Source organism: Hyaena hyaena, unplaced genomic scaffold (assembly GCF_003009895.1).
Source record: "Hyaena hyaena isolate Hyena2069 unplaced genomic scaffold, ASM300989v1 scaffold_79, whole genome shotgun sequence".
Lineage (NCBI taxonomy): Eukaryota > Metazoa > Chordata > Mammalia > Carnivora > Hyaenidae > Hyaena > Hyaena hyaena.
The window spans coordinates 3,525,395-3,539,596 of NW_024080711.1; the positions used below are offsets into that span (position 1 = coordinate 3,525,395).

At 34.9% G+C, this 14,202-nt stretch overlaps 1 protein-coding gene across 23 annotated transcripts in view; it reads left to right on the top strand.

Moving 5' to 3' along the window:
- The window catches only part of RIMS2 (regulating synaptic membrane exocytosis 2), a 599,820-nt gene that overhangs the window by 382,431 nt on the left and 203,187 nt on the right, over window positions 1-14,202 (top strand). For all 23 annotated transcript variants that reach the window (XM_039233796.1, XM_039233785.1, XM_039233791.1 and 20 more), the window contains 2 exons: window positions 3,537-3,693; window positions 5,942-6,058. In XM_039233796.1, the coding sequence (XP_039089727.1) occupies window positions 3,537-3,693; window positions 5,942-6,058 (274 nt within the window). The remainder of the gene's footprint in view (window positions 1-3,536; window positions 3,694-5,941; window positions 6,059-14,202) is intronic.

A 14,202-nucleotide genomic window follows, 5' to 3' on the forward strand; every position in this document is an offset into this window, starting at 1 on the left:
ACTCAAATCAAGGGGCGCCAGTGTGGCTCAGTTGGTTAAGCAGCCAACTTCAACTCAGGTCATGATCTCATGGATCAAGAGTTGGAGCCCCATATGGGACTCCCTGCTGTCAGCATGGAGCCTGCTTTGGATCCTCTGTCCCCTTTTCTGTCTGCCCCTCCCCGCTCACATTTTTTTTGTCTCTCTCTCTCTCTCTTTCTCCCTCTCTGTCTCAAAAATAAATAAGCATTAAAAAATTAAAATCACTCAGATCAAATGCCAAAAATCTTTACAAAGTGACACAATCCCCTCCCCATGATTTTCATCCTTCCTCCAGGTGTCTCTGATCTCCATCCCCTGCTCCACTCCAAGCACTCTCTTCTCCCTGCTGTTGTGACCATGCCAGACTGACTCTTATCTTGGGGTCTTTGCACTTGTCTTGGAACCCTCCGCTCTCTCTGTCCACTTGGCAAAGCATCCAACTTCCTGAAATGTCAACTTCTCAGTGAGTCGCATCTACACCTGACAACCCTACATAAAATTGCAAAATGCTTCCCTGTTCTGGCATTTTGATCTCCCCTTACTCTGTTCTGTTTTCCTCCTGGCACTCAATCACCTTCAAACATGTCCCACAATTATTATTGGGATTTTTATTGTTTTCAGCACTCCGACTGAAATGTCAGCTCCACAAAGCCAAGGCTTTTTAGTTTTGCTCACTGTGGCGCACAGAATAGCATCTGGCAGGCACTTACGATCATAAACACTTGTTGAATGGATGAATGTACTGACTTTTCATCTGTGTAGTCTGTTGCCACCATCAGTTGTCTTACTCTAAAGTTGTACCACTAACTCTATGTAGCTTTTTAAATTTAAATTGATTTAAAATAAATACCTTAAAAATTCAGTTCCTCCTCATTCACCCTAGCTAGATTTCAAGTGCTCAGTAGCCATGAGTGTCTAGTGGCTACTCGACGGGACAGCGTTGATAGAGAACATTTTTACCATTCCAGAGAGCTCTGTTGGACAGTCTGTTCTACATTTTTTAAGATCAGTTAATCTTGCTACAATCTCTCTCACCTTTAGTTTAAATTGTATACTGCCGCCAGCTTCATCTTCCTAAGTGATTACTTAGATCATGAAAGATGAATATAGTATTAGAGCCCAGTGAGAGCATCAAAGTCCAATAGAGTTTGCTTTAAATCTGAGCCCTAGTATTTGACACTTAATGTAAATTTCCTAGTAAATTCTTAATGTAAACTTTAGGTGCCTCAGTTATAAAATGGGGATAATGTTATCTTCTTTGCAAAGTTGGTTCTATCACATCACATGTACATTCCTGGAAAAGCCTTGTGCTCTGCAAAATCATGGACTAAAAACAAAAGGGCATCTGGGGAAACTGGGTTTAGACCAGACCATTCAAAACCCATGTAGCTTTGTAACCAAAACACTAAAACTAAAAATACAAGCACACTTTTTTACAAGTCCCATTAAGTTTTAAGCAATAAAAATATTAAACGTAGGATTTTAAAATTAAATGAAGGTATCTGGGTGGAAGGAGTATGTGTAGATGGAAAAGAAGATACGTCTGCAAAGTTATGGTGTCAAGTGAAATACTCGCAAACACCAGGAAGAACATGTGCAATAAATACTTCTAAGATGGAGTTTGTGACCAGAGCCGGCCAAAAGGAAGAACATAGGATGAATGCACATCATATGTGGCCCTGTGCTTCTCTGGCTTTCTGCATCCAGCTTTGTTAATTTACTTTGCTTTCAGCTGCTATTATCTGGTAGATGTAGTGGAGGCTATTGGTGCCCCACCCATATCCCCTTTGCTTCAGCTCCTTCACCTGTCCTCCGCTACTGTGAATGTTGGCTGCTAAGAACTCACAGCTGCCCCCCTTTTCGGAGAATTGGCCTTAGACAAACAGAAAGCAATCTCACCTAAGTCCCACTGGCAGTCTTCAGTCAGTGACTGGCTAACCTAGGAGTACAAAAGTCTAGGATCCTTGCCTCAAAGTCAGACCAACCCTGGTACAATGCACATTCCAAAGCCTTCAGTGGGATCCGACTGAGGTCAGTTCTTGTGCTTTGTTTCTTCCCATGCCCTATTCTGCTATTCTAATTCCTTTTTCCTGATGCTGCTCCTTCAATCATTTATGTCCACCCAAATGGACATCTTTTGCTCCATTTCTCAGGAACCAACTTCAGATAATACTGCAGCATGTTAACATACTGGGGAAAAATCACATATGAACCAATACTTTTTCTGAGTTATTTCTGAAACAAGTGTTGTAGGAGAACCCTTGGTAAAGTACCTAGCAGAGTTCCTGGCACATAGTAAAAAGCCAAAAGCAGCCATGATGAACATGATAAAGATAATGGTGGTGGCGATAATCTCACTTCCTGCTCAGAAATATTCAGGCTCCCCCCCCCCCCACCCATGACAAGCCTCCTGATGTTCTAGATATATACAACTTGGGTCAGACTTACCAAACTATATCCTTATTTTTGCACCACATTGTACTGCTGTCTTTCTACCAACTTTGAATTCCTTCTACTTTTCTTCCCATCTGTCAAATATCAGTTGCTTTCCAAGATTCATTTGAGTTATATCACTTCTATTACACTTTTTTCTAACTGTGTCAAATCACTGGGCTGTTTCCCTCCTCCGAATTGTCATATTTTTATTTTCAGTCATCTATGGTATCTCAACCCTGTTAAACACTATAAGAAAGGCAGTTTACACAGGTACTTCAGAAACTATTCAGAATGCTTTCTAATACTGTTTATCTCTTAAATAATCATAGACTTTTAAGAACTTTGTGAAGTTAATAATTTTGAATATTTATAATTGTTGAGCAGTAAATGAAGCTCTTTCATTTCATTGAAGAGGTGAAAATGTTTTTAGAATAAACTTGCATCTTTTATTAAAGATAATTAACTGGAGTTGGTTTAGCACCCAGCTCTTGATTTCAGTTCAGGTCATGATTTCATGGTTTGTGGAATTGAGCCCCATTTCAGGCTCTGCACTGTAAGTGCTTGGGATTCTCTCTTTCCCTGTCTCTTTGCACCATCCACCCCCATCTCTCTTTGTCTCTCAAAAATAAGTAAATAGACTTAAACAAAAAGATAGGTAGCTATATAGAAAAATTTTAGTCTACCTAGTACAATTACAATATCATTTTATTATAGTACTATGTTTATTCATTATGCTTTACATTTAATATATTCAAAGATTTTCACCTTCACCAACATCAAATTTTTTCATTAAAGCACAAAATACAAGGAGCTCCTGAATGGCTCAGTCGGTTAAGCGTCCGACTTCGGCTCAGGTCATGATCTCGCGGTTTGTGGGTTCGGGCCCCACGTCAGACTCTGTACTGACAGCTTGCTCAGAGCCTGTTTCAGATTCTGTGTCTCCCTCTCTCTCTGACCGTCCCCTTCTCATGCTGTCTCTCTCTCAGAAATAAATAAAACATTTAAAAAAATAAATAAAGCACAAAATACAAAAGGACTTAGTGGGTAGATAACTGTACTTTTAATTTTTGCATCTTTAGATTATCGACACAATGGTCGAGATCTTCAGAGCTCAACGTTATCAGTGCCAGAACAAGTAATGTCATCAAACCATTGTTCGCCAACAGGATCTCCTCACCGAGTAGATGTTATAGGAAGGACTAGATCATGGTCACCTAGTGTCCCTCCTCCACAAAGGTAAGACACTGTATACATTTGATTTGTAGGATGGTATGAAAAGCCTATTTATTGCAAAGAATCATTAATAATCTCTAAAGCTGGTCAGAGTGGCTAACATGAGCTAATCAGAGAACTCTAGATGCTGGCGAGGATGTGGAGAAACGGGCACCCTCCTACACTGTTGGTGGGAACGTAAACTGGTACAGCCCCTCTGGAAAACAGTGTGGAGGTTCCTCAAAAAATTAACAATAGAGCTCCCCTATGACCCAGCAATAGCACTGCTAGGAATTTACCCAAGGGATACAGGAGTGCTGATGCATAGGGACACATGTACCCCAATGTTCATAGCAGCACTCTCCACAATAGCCAAAACATGGAAAGAGCCTAAGTGTCCATCCACAGACGAATGGATCAAGAAGATGTGGTTTATCTATACAATGGAATACTACATGGCAATAAAAAAGAATAAAACCTGGCCATGTGTAGCAACATGGATGGATCTTGAGGGTGTTATGCTGAGTGAATAAGTCTGGCAGAGAAGGACAACTACCATATGTTTGCATGTATAAGAGGATTAAGAGGAACCTAACAGAGGACTGTGGGGAAGAAGAAGGGAGGAAATGAGGGGGGGAGGGGAGAGGGAGGGAGGCAAACCATGAGAGATTCTTAAATGTTGAGAACAAACTGAGGACTGATGAGTATGAGGGAGGGGGGGGTTAGGCATGGAGGAGGGCACTTGTGGGGATGAGCACTGGGTATTATATGGAAACCAACTTGACAATAAACTATTAAAAAAATAAAGCCAATAAATTCTTACGGAATAAAGTTACTGAAGGAAAAGCAAATATGCTCTTCAATAAATGAAATATTGAGAGTAAAATGAAATATGTGCTACTATGTAACTCTGGGTAGAGTATTCTTTTATGTGAGAGTTCACAATTTTAATGAAGACCCATCTTTCAGTTACGTATCCATACAGAGCAGATCTAGTTAGAGCCAACTGACTATACTCAAGAATGATGTTAGTATTGATAATTTAAGGAATAGGAAAGAATAAACATCTGATGGGGTTTGAAGGTTAGGACCAATTGTGCAAACAATAAAAAAGAATGTACAGTCAGAGGGAAGAATGACTCAGAAAACCTCCAGCTCCAGTGCCTGATGGAAAACTCTAATCATTCCTGTTAAATACAGAGAGGCTTCAAGGAGTAAGTGCCATGGAAATAATGTATTTGTTAGCAAGACATATGTACATAATTCACATTTTATATACTTGCAAAGTTTGAGGAAAGTTGAACTCTTAGAATGATATCTTATAATACCTATTTTAAGTGAATACTTGAGTTAGTTATAGATTTAGAAATTTTCCTTGTAATTTGAATTTTACACATGGTATTGGGCTGTCTAAGAGAACTTAAGATTGTTACATTTATAAATTTCATTTATATAATATATAGGAATATAAGTACTTAAAAAGTGTTTACTTAATTTAGATACAACTTAAGTAATTAAAAAGAAAATAAATTAACTTTATAAACATGGTTTAATGTTTGAAGATTTTGATTTAACTAAGTTTGTAAATGGGACTTAAACTATTAAAAAGTCATCTGAAAAATAATTGCTTAAATGTGGTGGAACTATCAGTAGAATAACATTTGTAATTTTGAAATTTAAAGTCTAAGAGAGAACTAGATTTTGATTTTTTAACTTTAATAAATTAAGCCCCATACCTTATTTTATTTTTTAAAGTTTATTTATTTGTATTTAAGAGAGAGAGAGAGAGTGGGGTAGGGGGTTAGGGAGGGGGAGAGAGAGAGAGAGAGAGAGAGAAGCCCAAACAGGCTTTTTAAAAAACAGACAATAGTCACTATCATTAATAGTCATTAACAGCAATATTATCTACAAGCAACATGCTGATCTCATTTTCTCTGACAAATTTATTCCTCCTGTTTTTCATACAAGAATTACTACTAGAAGCCTGGGAGTTACTCATTAATAATTTTGATAATTCTTATCTCTATCCCCATTGATACTAGCTGAGTTTTATGTTTATCCCTATTATAGCAGCAATCTTCTAACTTCCCTGTCAATGTCCAGTTGAAATGTATCCCATTAGTCAGAGGTTCAATTAGTTAACACAAAAATCTTGGACTTGCCATTAGAGTGATTTCTGTCTTTTTCTACTTTCTTTATTAATAAACCTCATTTCTTAATGTAGCACATGCTTATGGTTTGATATGGTATTTAATGGATTTTACTATTACAGTCGGAATGTGGAACAGGGACTTCGAGGAACACGCTCTGCTGCTGGACATTATAATACAATTAGCCGAATGGATAGACATCGTGTCATGGATGACCATTATTCTCCAGAAAGAGACAGGTAAATAGGATTAAATACTATTTGAGCTTATTACAATCTCTGCCTTCAGGAAGAAGGTATTACCATAAAATATTTTCATACTTAATTTGGATACTTGTCATCTTATCTTTGAAAACCATTTCCTTTACAATGCCTACATTCATTCTTATGACCACTGGGTTAAAAAATAAAACAAGAACAAACTTTTCTTTGGTTTAAAAAAAAATCCTCTTGCTCTTACAGTTTTGGCCCTTTGTTAAATCAAACAAGTTAAGTTAGTGAGTGTGCACATGAGGTTATAAGGATAATATAATGAAAATGAAATGTTTTATTGTTTTTACATTATCATACCCAGTCATTACACATAAAAATATTTTCAGGCCTGGTTTGTTTTGGAAACCGACACAAAAACTGATTCATGAAGAGGTTTTTCCTCATGGCTTTCAGTAAACCTTTTTGGCATCTTAAAGAATTATGATTATTGATTGCTAGATTTAGAGGACTTCTCTGAATTTGCTCCACTAAATGTGACTCCATTCAATGCATATGTTAATTACTGCTAGTTTGCTTTTAAGTTAAGCAATTCAATTAACCCTCTAATTCTTGGTTATGTAAAAAATGGAAAATGCTATGATATTTTCCCCACACTATCAGATGGGTTTGAGACGAGGATTAGGAAAGAAAGCTTAATTTACTCTTCAGAGAACATTATGATAAAATAACAAGGGAACTCAGAAGTCTCTTGGTGTGCACCCCAAACCGATTTTAATAAGGACATTTAAATAACTGATTTGAGAAGTTCACAATATTTATCATTGTCAGTATTTATAAATTTAATTGTTTTTATGTAAATCAAATGTTATATTCAAACTGGGCTTATAATTTTATTGCGTTGAGTACACTTTTCCAAAAGAAAAGATAAGGAACATCTATCTATAGTCTTCAATAGTGTCACACAAGTAGTGGCTTTTGTGTCTGAGATCTAAGAAGTAGGAAGCTATTAAATTAATATCTTTATTGGTTGTCCAATGAAGGTTAATGTAATATTTTATTTCTTTTTCATTTGTTTTACTTTTTCATCATGATCTATGCCCTTAGGGGTAATTATAGGTATGGTGCCTAAAGAAATTGTTTCGTATCAAGTACAATACTTAGTGAAAGAAAGATCCCTTTGTTGGCATGATTCAGAGTTGGAAGGAGTCATATTAGGGTGGGTGAATGAGTACTTTTGTTACCTTATAAAATTCTAATGAGTTTGATAATCTCTGGAAATTATTCATGTAGCTTTCATAAACTCTCTGCTGTTTGAAAGTTTGTTAAGGAAATAACAAAAGAAAAAATGTCTGAAATGACTTTAAATCCTTCAAGTTTATGTAAAGTTATTCTTTTAATAAAAAATGGACCTGATACTTTCTCTGAAGACAATATGGTCCAAATCTTGCAGAGAAGAACAGAATAAAATTAACCTCTCGAATTATACTCACAAACAAAAAGTGTCACTATCATGTCAAACACATAATAATTTGTCAATGTTCTAGGCCAAATGGCCGTAGCATTAATGACCAAAAAAAAAAAAAAAAAAATTGCTGTTCAGTCCTTGGTATAGAGCTAATATAGTTATAACTGATATGTCATTTTATTTTTCTTATTTTACAACTTTATGAATCTTTAGTTTGGCAAAATGTTCAAATAATTCAGAAGTTTTGGAGGAATTTGATCCTCCTGAGGTTTCAGTATGTCTTTAAAGTGCTATAGATCACCAGATTATAGTTACTCCTAATTGTGAGCTATTTCAATTTTTTAAATTAGTAAAATAGAATTTCTTTTATATAGGACTACAAAACTATTTCTAATATATTAGTTTTGAGTTATCTGTGTTAACATTACTTATTAACATGAGGAATCAAAAATCAGAGAGTATAGTATTATCCATGTTAGGTAGCCTATCAAATTATAAACAATGGGTTCTTAATTTCTTAATAGACTCTTAATTATCCTTTATATTCTAAATATTCTAAACAGTTTTCAAGGATAGAATGCATGTGAAGGCATCATAATTTTTATGCACTGTTTAGAAGGCAAGACTGTCCTAGAATTCTTACAGTGAATTTTTGTGAATACTGTTTTATAGAGTCAGTCAATAATACTGTTAATTAAAAACCTGAAAGAGAATTTCTTTTGAGATAGTAAGTAAAATTTAGGCATTTTGAGGGGTGCATTAACTTTACTTGTCAGTAATAATTGATGCACTGGACTAGAGTAGTCTTTTATTTAATATACTCTTTCCTTTGGTAGGATTTGGAACCAAATGACACTGGGTTTGAATTTAGGCTTTTTTTACTTGCTAGCTGTGTTTCTTTGGGAAAATTAACATGTTTGACACTTGATTTCTTTATCTATAGAATTAAAACATAGTACCAACTTTATAGGCTTGTTGGATAGATAAAACAACACAGCACGTCCAGTTGCATAGTGTGTACTCAAAACAGGTGCCTTACATTTAACATTTTAGATGCTCTTGTGGCTTACAGATAAGTGACATTTTAATGTGCTTATTAAATAGAAATATGAGAAATCAGTTAATATAGGTATTTTTTTTTAAAAAAAGCTTTAAAGTGTAGAAACATGAGTTGGACCTTGAAAAATAGAGAGGTTTATTCAGGTGAGAACAAGAGCATAAATACAGAGGCAGAACACACACATATGTATGTCAGAAAAGCCCAGTTTGAATGAAGACTTGACATATCGGAAAGTTGTTCATAAAGATAATGACTTTTACATCGGCTGTCTTGGGTGAAAAATACTACTATTCGGCATTAACTTAGAGTATCTGGCTAAACTGAAGTGATATAAGAAGGAGATATAGTATTCATATCCTTTTCTTATAGGTAATGCTAAAAAGAATTATATATCAAAATTTGATTGGATCTTTATATCTCTGCACATCTCTGTTATCATTAGTCAAAATCCTATTCTGTTTTGAAAAGAAAATAGGTTCTTTACAAGTAACTCAGAAACTTGGATGCAGCACTATTAGCTAAAATGATGAATTATAGCATTGTTCATCTTCCTCTCCATTCCCCCATACTTTTTGGACCATTGTTTCTCTGGCAAATCCTGGTAACAACTACTAGGAACATAATTTTCCCAGGGCGACTTATGTGGCTTTTGTATTAGAAATCATTTCAAGAGCTCATTTGTTTACATGAGAGAAGTTAGTATGGGAAGAATTATAGAGTACTAGATAATATTTCTGTTAACATGTCAGAGATACCCTGCAGTACTTATTTTTATGCCTGTCCTGGAAGCCAAAATATATTGGGTACCTTTAATTTTATGCAGTACACCTGTAGAATAATAAAAATGCTATTAACACTGGCCTAAGATACATTACTTCATAAATTTTTTTCTGTTGTGCATTTATATTCTAAAAAGAAAAATGCTATGTTATTGGATCTCTAAGATACCTCACACACCTATGCCATTTCTCTACTCTTTCTCAGCTAACCAGCTACCAGAAAGTGTCCAACTGACCCATAACTACTTCTTGTCTTCTTGGTTCTTTTAGTTGTCAACTATGAGGGAAACACATCTCTGAAAGTTTGAAAGTATAGAGAAAGTAAATGAAGAAAAACTGTCTTTACAAAAATAATACATTTTATTTATTGCACTTCAGGAAAAATATTTAACAAAGCTAAATGATGCTGAATATATTTTATGAACAACAAAGTAGCAAAACATTAACAATATTAAAGACAGAACAGAAAGCTTTGAATTAAGTTGAGATTGTTAGTAACTTTGCTTTAAAAAACTATAGATTATTTCTGGATGAGACATTTTATTTCCTGCTTTTGTAGTCCTGATTGTTTGGTGGCTTTTAAAAGGGGACATTCAGGCTAATCTATAATAATGGAAGGATAATTCATTATAAATACAATTTTGTTCTGTCTTTAAAGATTTTTTCTTAAGACGGAGTGTGTCTAGAAATTGAATCAGTAATCCAGTTCAATTCTTTGAATAGTGAGAATTTCCATTATGATTTTTGAATCTGTAGTCCTTTTTTTCAGTTTTTAAAATTCAGTAATTTTTTTTTAGGTTTCTATTTTTTCTTTTACTATGAATTACTGCTCCGCTCAATTTTTTTAAAAATTTCAGAAAGACTGGATGAATTGCAATTTTTAACATAATTTTTAAACTCATTATTTAACTCATTATGTATATTCAAGACAGTAGTGTTTGCTTAGGTTTAATGATTCCATTAATTTTGGAAGAAAAGTAAGCATAGCTTAATTGAGAAAAGTAAATGAAATATTATTTAATTATACCAAGTGGATGTGGCAAAGGGTCTTAGATAAATTTTTGGTTCTCAGGAAGATTTTCCTACCAAAACAGTGTGGTTCATTTTATGAAATAGTCATCCATGCATTTTTATAGGTTTCAACAGAATCTCAGGGCGGGGGGATCATGACCGGATTAGGTTAAGAGGAATAACATGGCTATAGAAAAGTGTGCATTCAGAGTTCTCCAGAGAAACAGAACCAGTAGAATAGATAATAAGGAATTGGCTCACACAGTTATGGAGGCTGAAAAGCCCTTCCATTCTGCTCTGTGTAAGCTGGAGACGCATGAAATGATGGTATAATGAGTCCAAGTGTGAAGGCCCAAGTACCAGGGAAATCAGTGGTATAGATCCCAGTGTGAGGGCCAGATAAGAGCTGTCCAGCTCTAATGTGAGACAGGAAAAAGGGAGGAATTGTATTGTGACTTTCACTAGATTATATGATGCTCACTCAGATTGAGAAAGACGGTCTAGAGTCAACTGATTCAAATGCTAATATCCTCACAGACACACCCAGAAATAATATTTAATATGAACACTCTCGGGTCAATTAAATTAACTGTCACAAAAAGGGAAATAAACATGTTTAACAAAGGTGGTCCTCACTTAACGTTTCCTTTTGGTTTATAGAGACAAAATTAATCGTAAGGCTTCTCATGGAAAATATAAGAAATTGGATGACAATATATATGCTCTATGAATTTGAAAATTTTAATAAGCTTTAAAGTTTACCTATTTTCATTGCTGAAGTTATTTTCAGAGAAAAATCTATTTGTTCTTAATGCAGTAAGTCCCAACATCACACTGTTGGGTATTAGTTCTATTCTTTGTAGATACAGGAAGTTCTTTTCTGAATACTGTTTTACTTATTCTCTTATACCACAAAAGTTTGTGATGTTCTGTTTACATTTCTAGAATGTTTCTATGGTTATGTGAACCATTGCTGTCTTTGGAGGCTCACCATGGAAATAGCGTAATTCTGTTTTTACTTTTTAGTTCAGTCCAAAATGTACTTATTGAGTGTACAAAGGTTTAAAATAGACATTATCCTGGCCTAGATAAACAGAAGATCCAACTAATTATACCAACTCATATATACCAACTAATTATATTATATAATATACCAACTAATTATAAAACATAGAAGACTGTAAGGCTTAAGTATAATATTATTAGAACAGATTGGAGAATTACTTGCTTGAGTATTGGAAAAAACCTCCAAAGGAAAGTTTGACTTTAAAGACCAAGTAGAATTTTCAAAGGCCATGAAGTAGAGACAGGATGGGAATGATGGCATTCTTTGCAGAGCAATGAGCACTAAGAAAGCCTTGAAGTCAGGAAAGTACGAAAGTATGGGGTATATTTAGAGAACCTTCAGTGGTCTGGTGTATCTAGATAAAATATTGTAGTATGGGAGATAGGAAATGATAGGATATGAAGACTGAAGGTAGTTTAGAACTTAATTAGTATGTCATTTCAAGGAATATATACTTAACATTTGATATGTTAAACCATTGAAGGATTTTGAGCAAAGTTCCTACATGATCAGAAGCATAATTTGCAAATATACCTTAAATAGACAGAGTGAAGTATGGATTGCATCAGGAAAGGGTTGGGTTTGAAGGAAGGGAAACAGTAGATTATCTCAGTAGACTTGGTAAGCCTGATTTACAGTAGTGGCAGAAGAAAAGAAAAAGAGATAAATCTAAGTTATTTAGGCATTAGAACTAGCAAGATTTATAAATCAATTAAATGTGGAAATAAGGAAAATGGAGGAGTTAAATTATGAGATTTTTTAAAAGTTGGTGTATTAAGTAAATATTTAAATCCTTAGTTAACACTGGGATTACAGGAAGAGGAATAGCTGAGGTATTATACTAAGTTTCAAGGGAGAGTTAACTATATTTGAAGCTAGAGGGTCTTTTCAAGATCATGGAGTCCTAGATTCTAAAGAGGTCCCTAAAGGATTGCTGTTGTAGGTAAGGATGAGGCCATGTGGATAGGGGCTAATCCTCTCACACCCTCTTTAACTAAAGCCATTCTGATTTTATTGGATTCTGATTTACCGGTTTTACATAAAAATTTGTTCCAGAAAAAAACACTAGTGATCTTTTGTTCAAAAAGAAAGTTTAAAAACTACTGCTCCAGCCCCCTCATTTCACAAATGCAGCACCAGACGTCCAAATAGGCAAATGTCTTGTTCAAACCTCAAAATTAACATGTGTTTTTCTGACGTGTCTACATGACACTCAAGCAGCCATGTGGAGAGCCCAGGAAGCAGCTGGGAATGTGCTGCAAAACCCAAAGAAAAATGAAAGCTAAAAAAAGTGAGAATTTACAACTATAAAAGCAAATAATATTATCCAGAAAGAATGTGTTGGAATATATAGAAGTTTGAAGAACACATCTTGGGAAACCATGGCCTCTAAGGAATAAAGAGAAAGAAAATCCAGTAAATGAAATGGGTAAAGAAGTAGTTAGGTGGGAGACCAGGGCATAGGTATGTTAAGACCCTGAATTTTGGCTTAACTGAAGTCCTAAGTTTGAATCCCAGTCCAGCTACTTACTATCTGGCCATAGCCAGATAGATACAGCCTCCATTTTTGGGGCTGTGGCAATGCTACACCCTACCTCAAAGAGCTGTTATGAGAAATAAATGAGATAAAGTTCACAAAACATTAATGGAGTACTTGTTACATAGCTAAGTGTTACATTATTAATATAAATTTTTTTTTCATGTTTATTTTATTTTTGAGAGAGAGACAGACAGAGTGTGAATGGGGGAGAGGCAGAGAGAAGGAGACAGAACCCAAAGCAGGCTGCAGGCTCTAAGATCGGCACAGAGCCCGATGCAGGGCTCAAACCTACAAACTGCGATATCATGACCTGAGCTGAAGTTGGATGCTTAATCGACTGAGCCACCCAGGTGCCCCTATAAATACTATTTTTAAAAGCCAGAGAGAATCATGTTTCAAAAACCAAGAGAAGAGAGAATGTTAAGAACAGAGGTTGAAAATCTTTGTGAAACACCATAAATAAATGTATTATGATGGAGATCAAGAAGTTGAAAGGTTTTTTTAGGATTTCACAGGTAATATCCACAGGATAGCTTCAAGGGAGCAGTAGAGGTTGAAGTCACAGTACAGGAAGCTTAAAGCACAAACGGGTGATAAAGTAGTGGCAAGAAGTATAGATGTGGCTAAAATGTCGAATGTTGTGAAGGAAAGTCAGAGATATGCAATATCTTGAGAGGAAAGGGAGGTCAAAGAAGGGCTTATTTTTTAGATTAAGTGCAGTGCAGGAAAGGAAGGTATGAAACAATCATGAATGAATGTTTTGTAGGAAGTTAGGATTATAAGTAGAGAAGTTTCTTCCTTTTGTGCAAAAAAAAATGGCAAGTGAAGATATAAATATATGTATTCTATATTTAGAGATTGAAATAGGAAAGTTGAGACAGTTCAAGGTTATTTCTTTTTTCTTTTTTTTTTAACTGAAATATAATGGTCATCTGCCAAAATTAAGAGTTTTGGCATGAAAGGTTTTAAGAAGACAAAAAAGTTTAAGTTAGTGCTATGGAAAGAAGAGACTCAACTACAGAGGGGTAAAATGGTCATGGGATGTGAAATGTAGCATAGCTAACAGTATGTTATAAATATATAATAAACACAGTGAATGTTTTATTGTTATTATTTTATTTCCTTCTTCTTATACTTTATTGTTATTTTATTAGTTTTCTCTTCTCTTTCCTCCTAGAAAAAGGGAAAGCAACTGTTGTATAACATTTTATAGATGGCACTAAAGTTGTTTGAGTGATAATTGAGAAGAT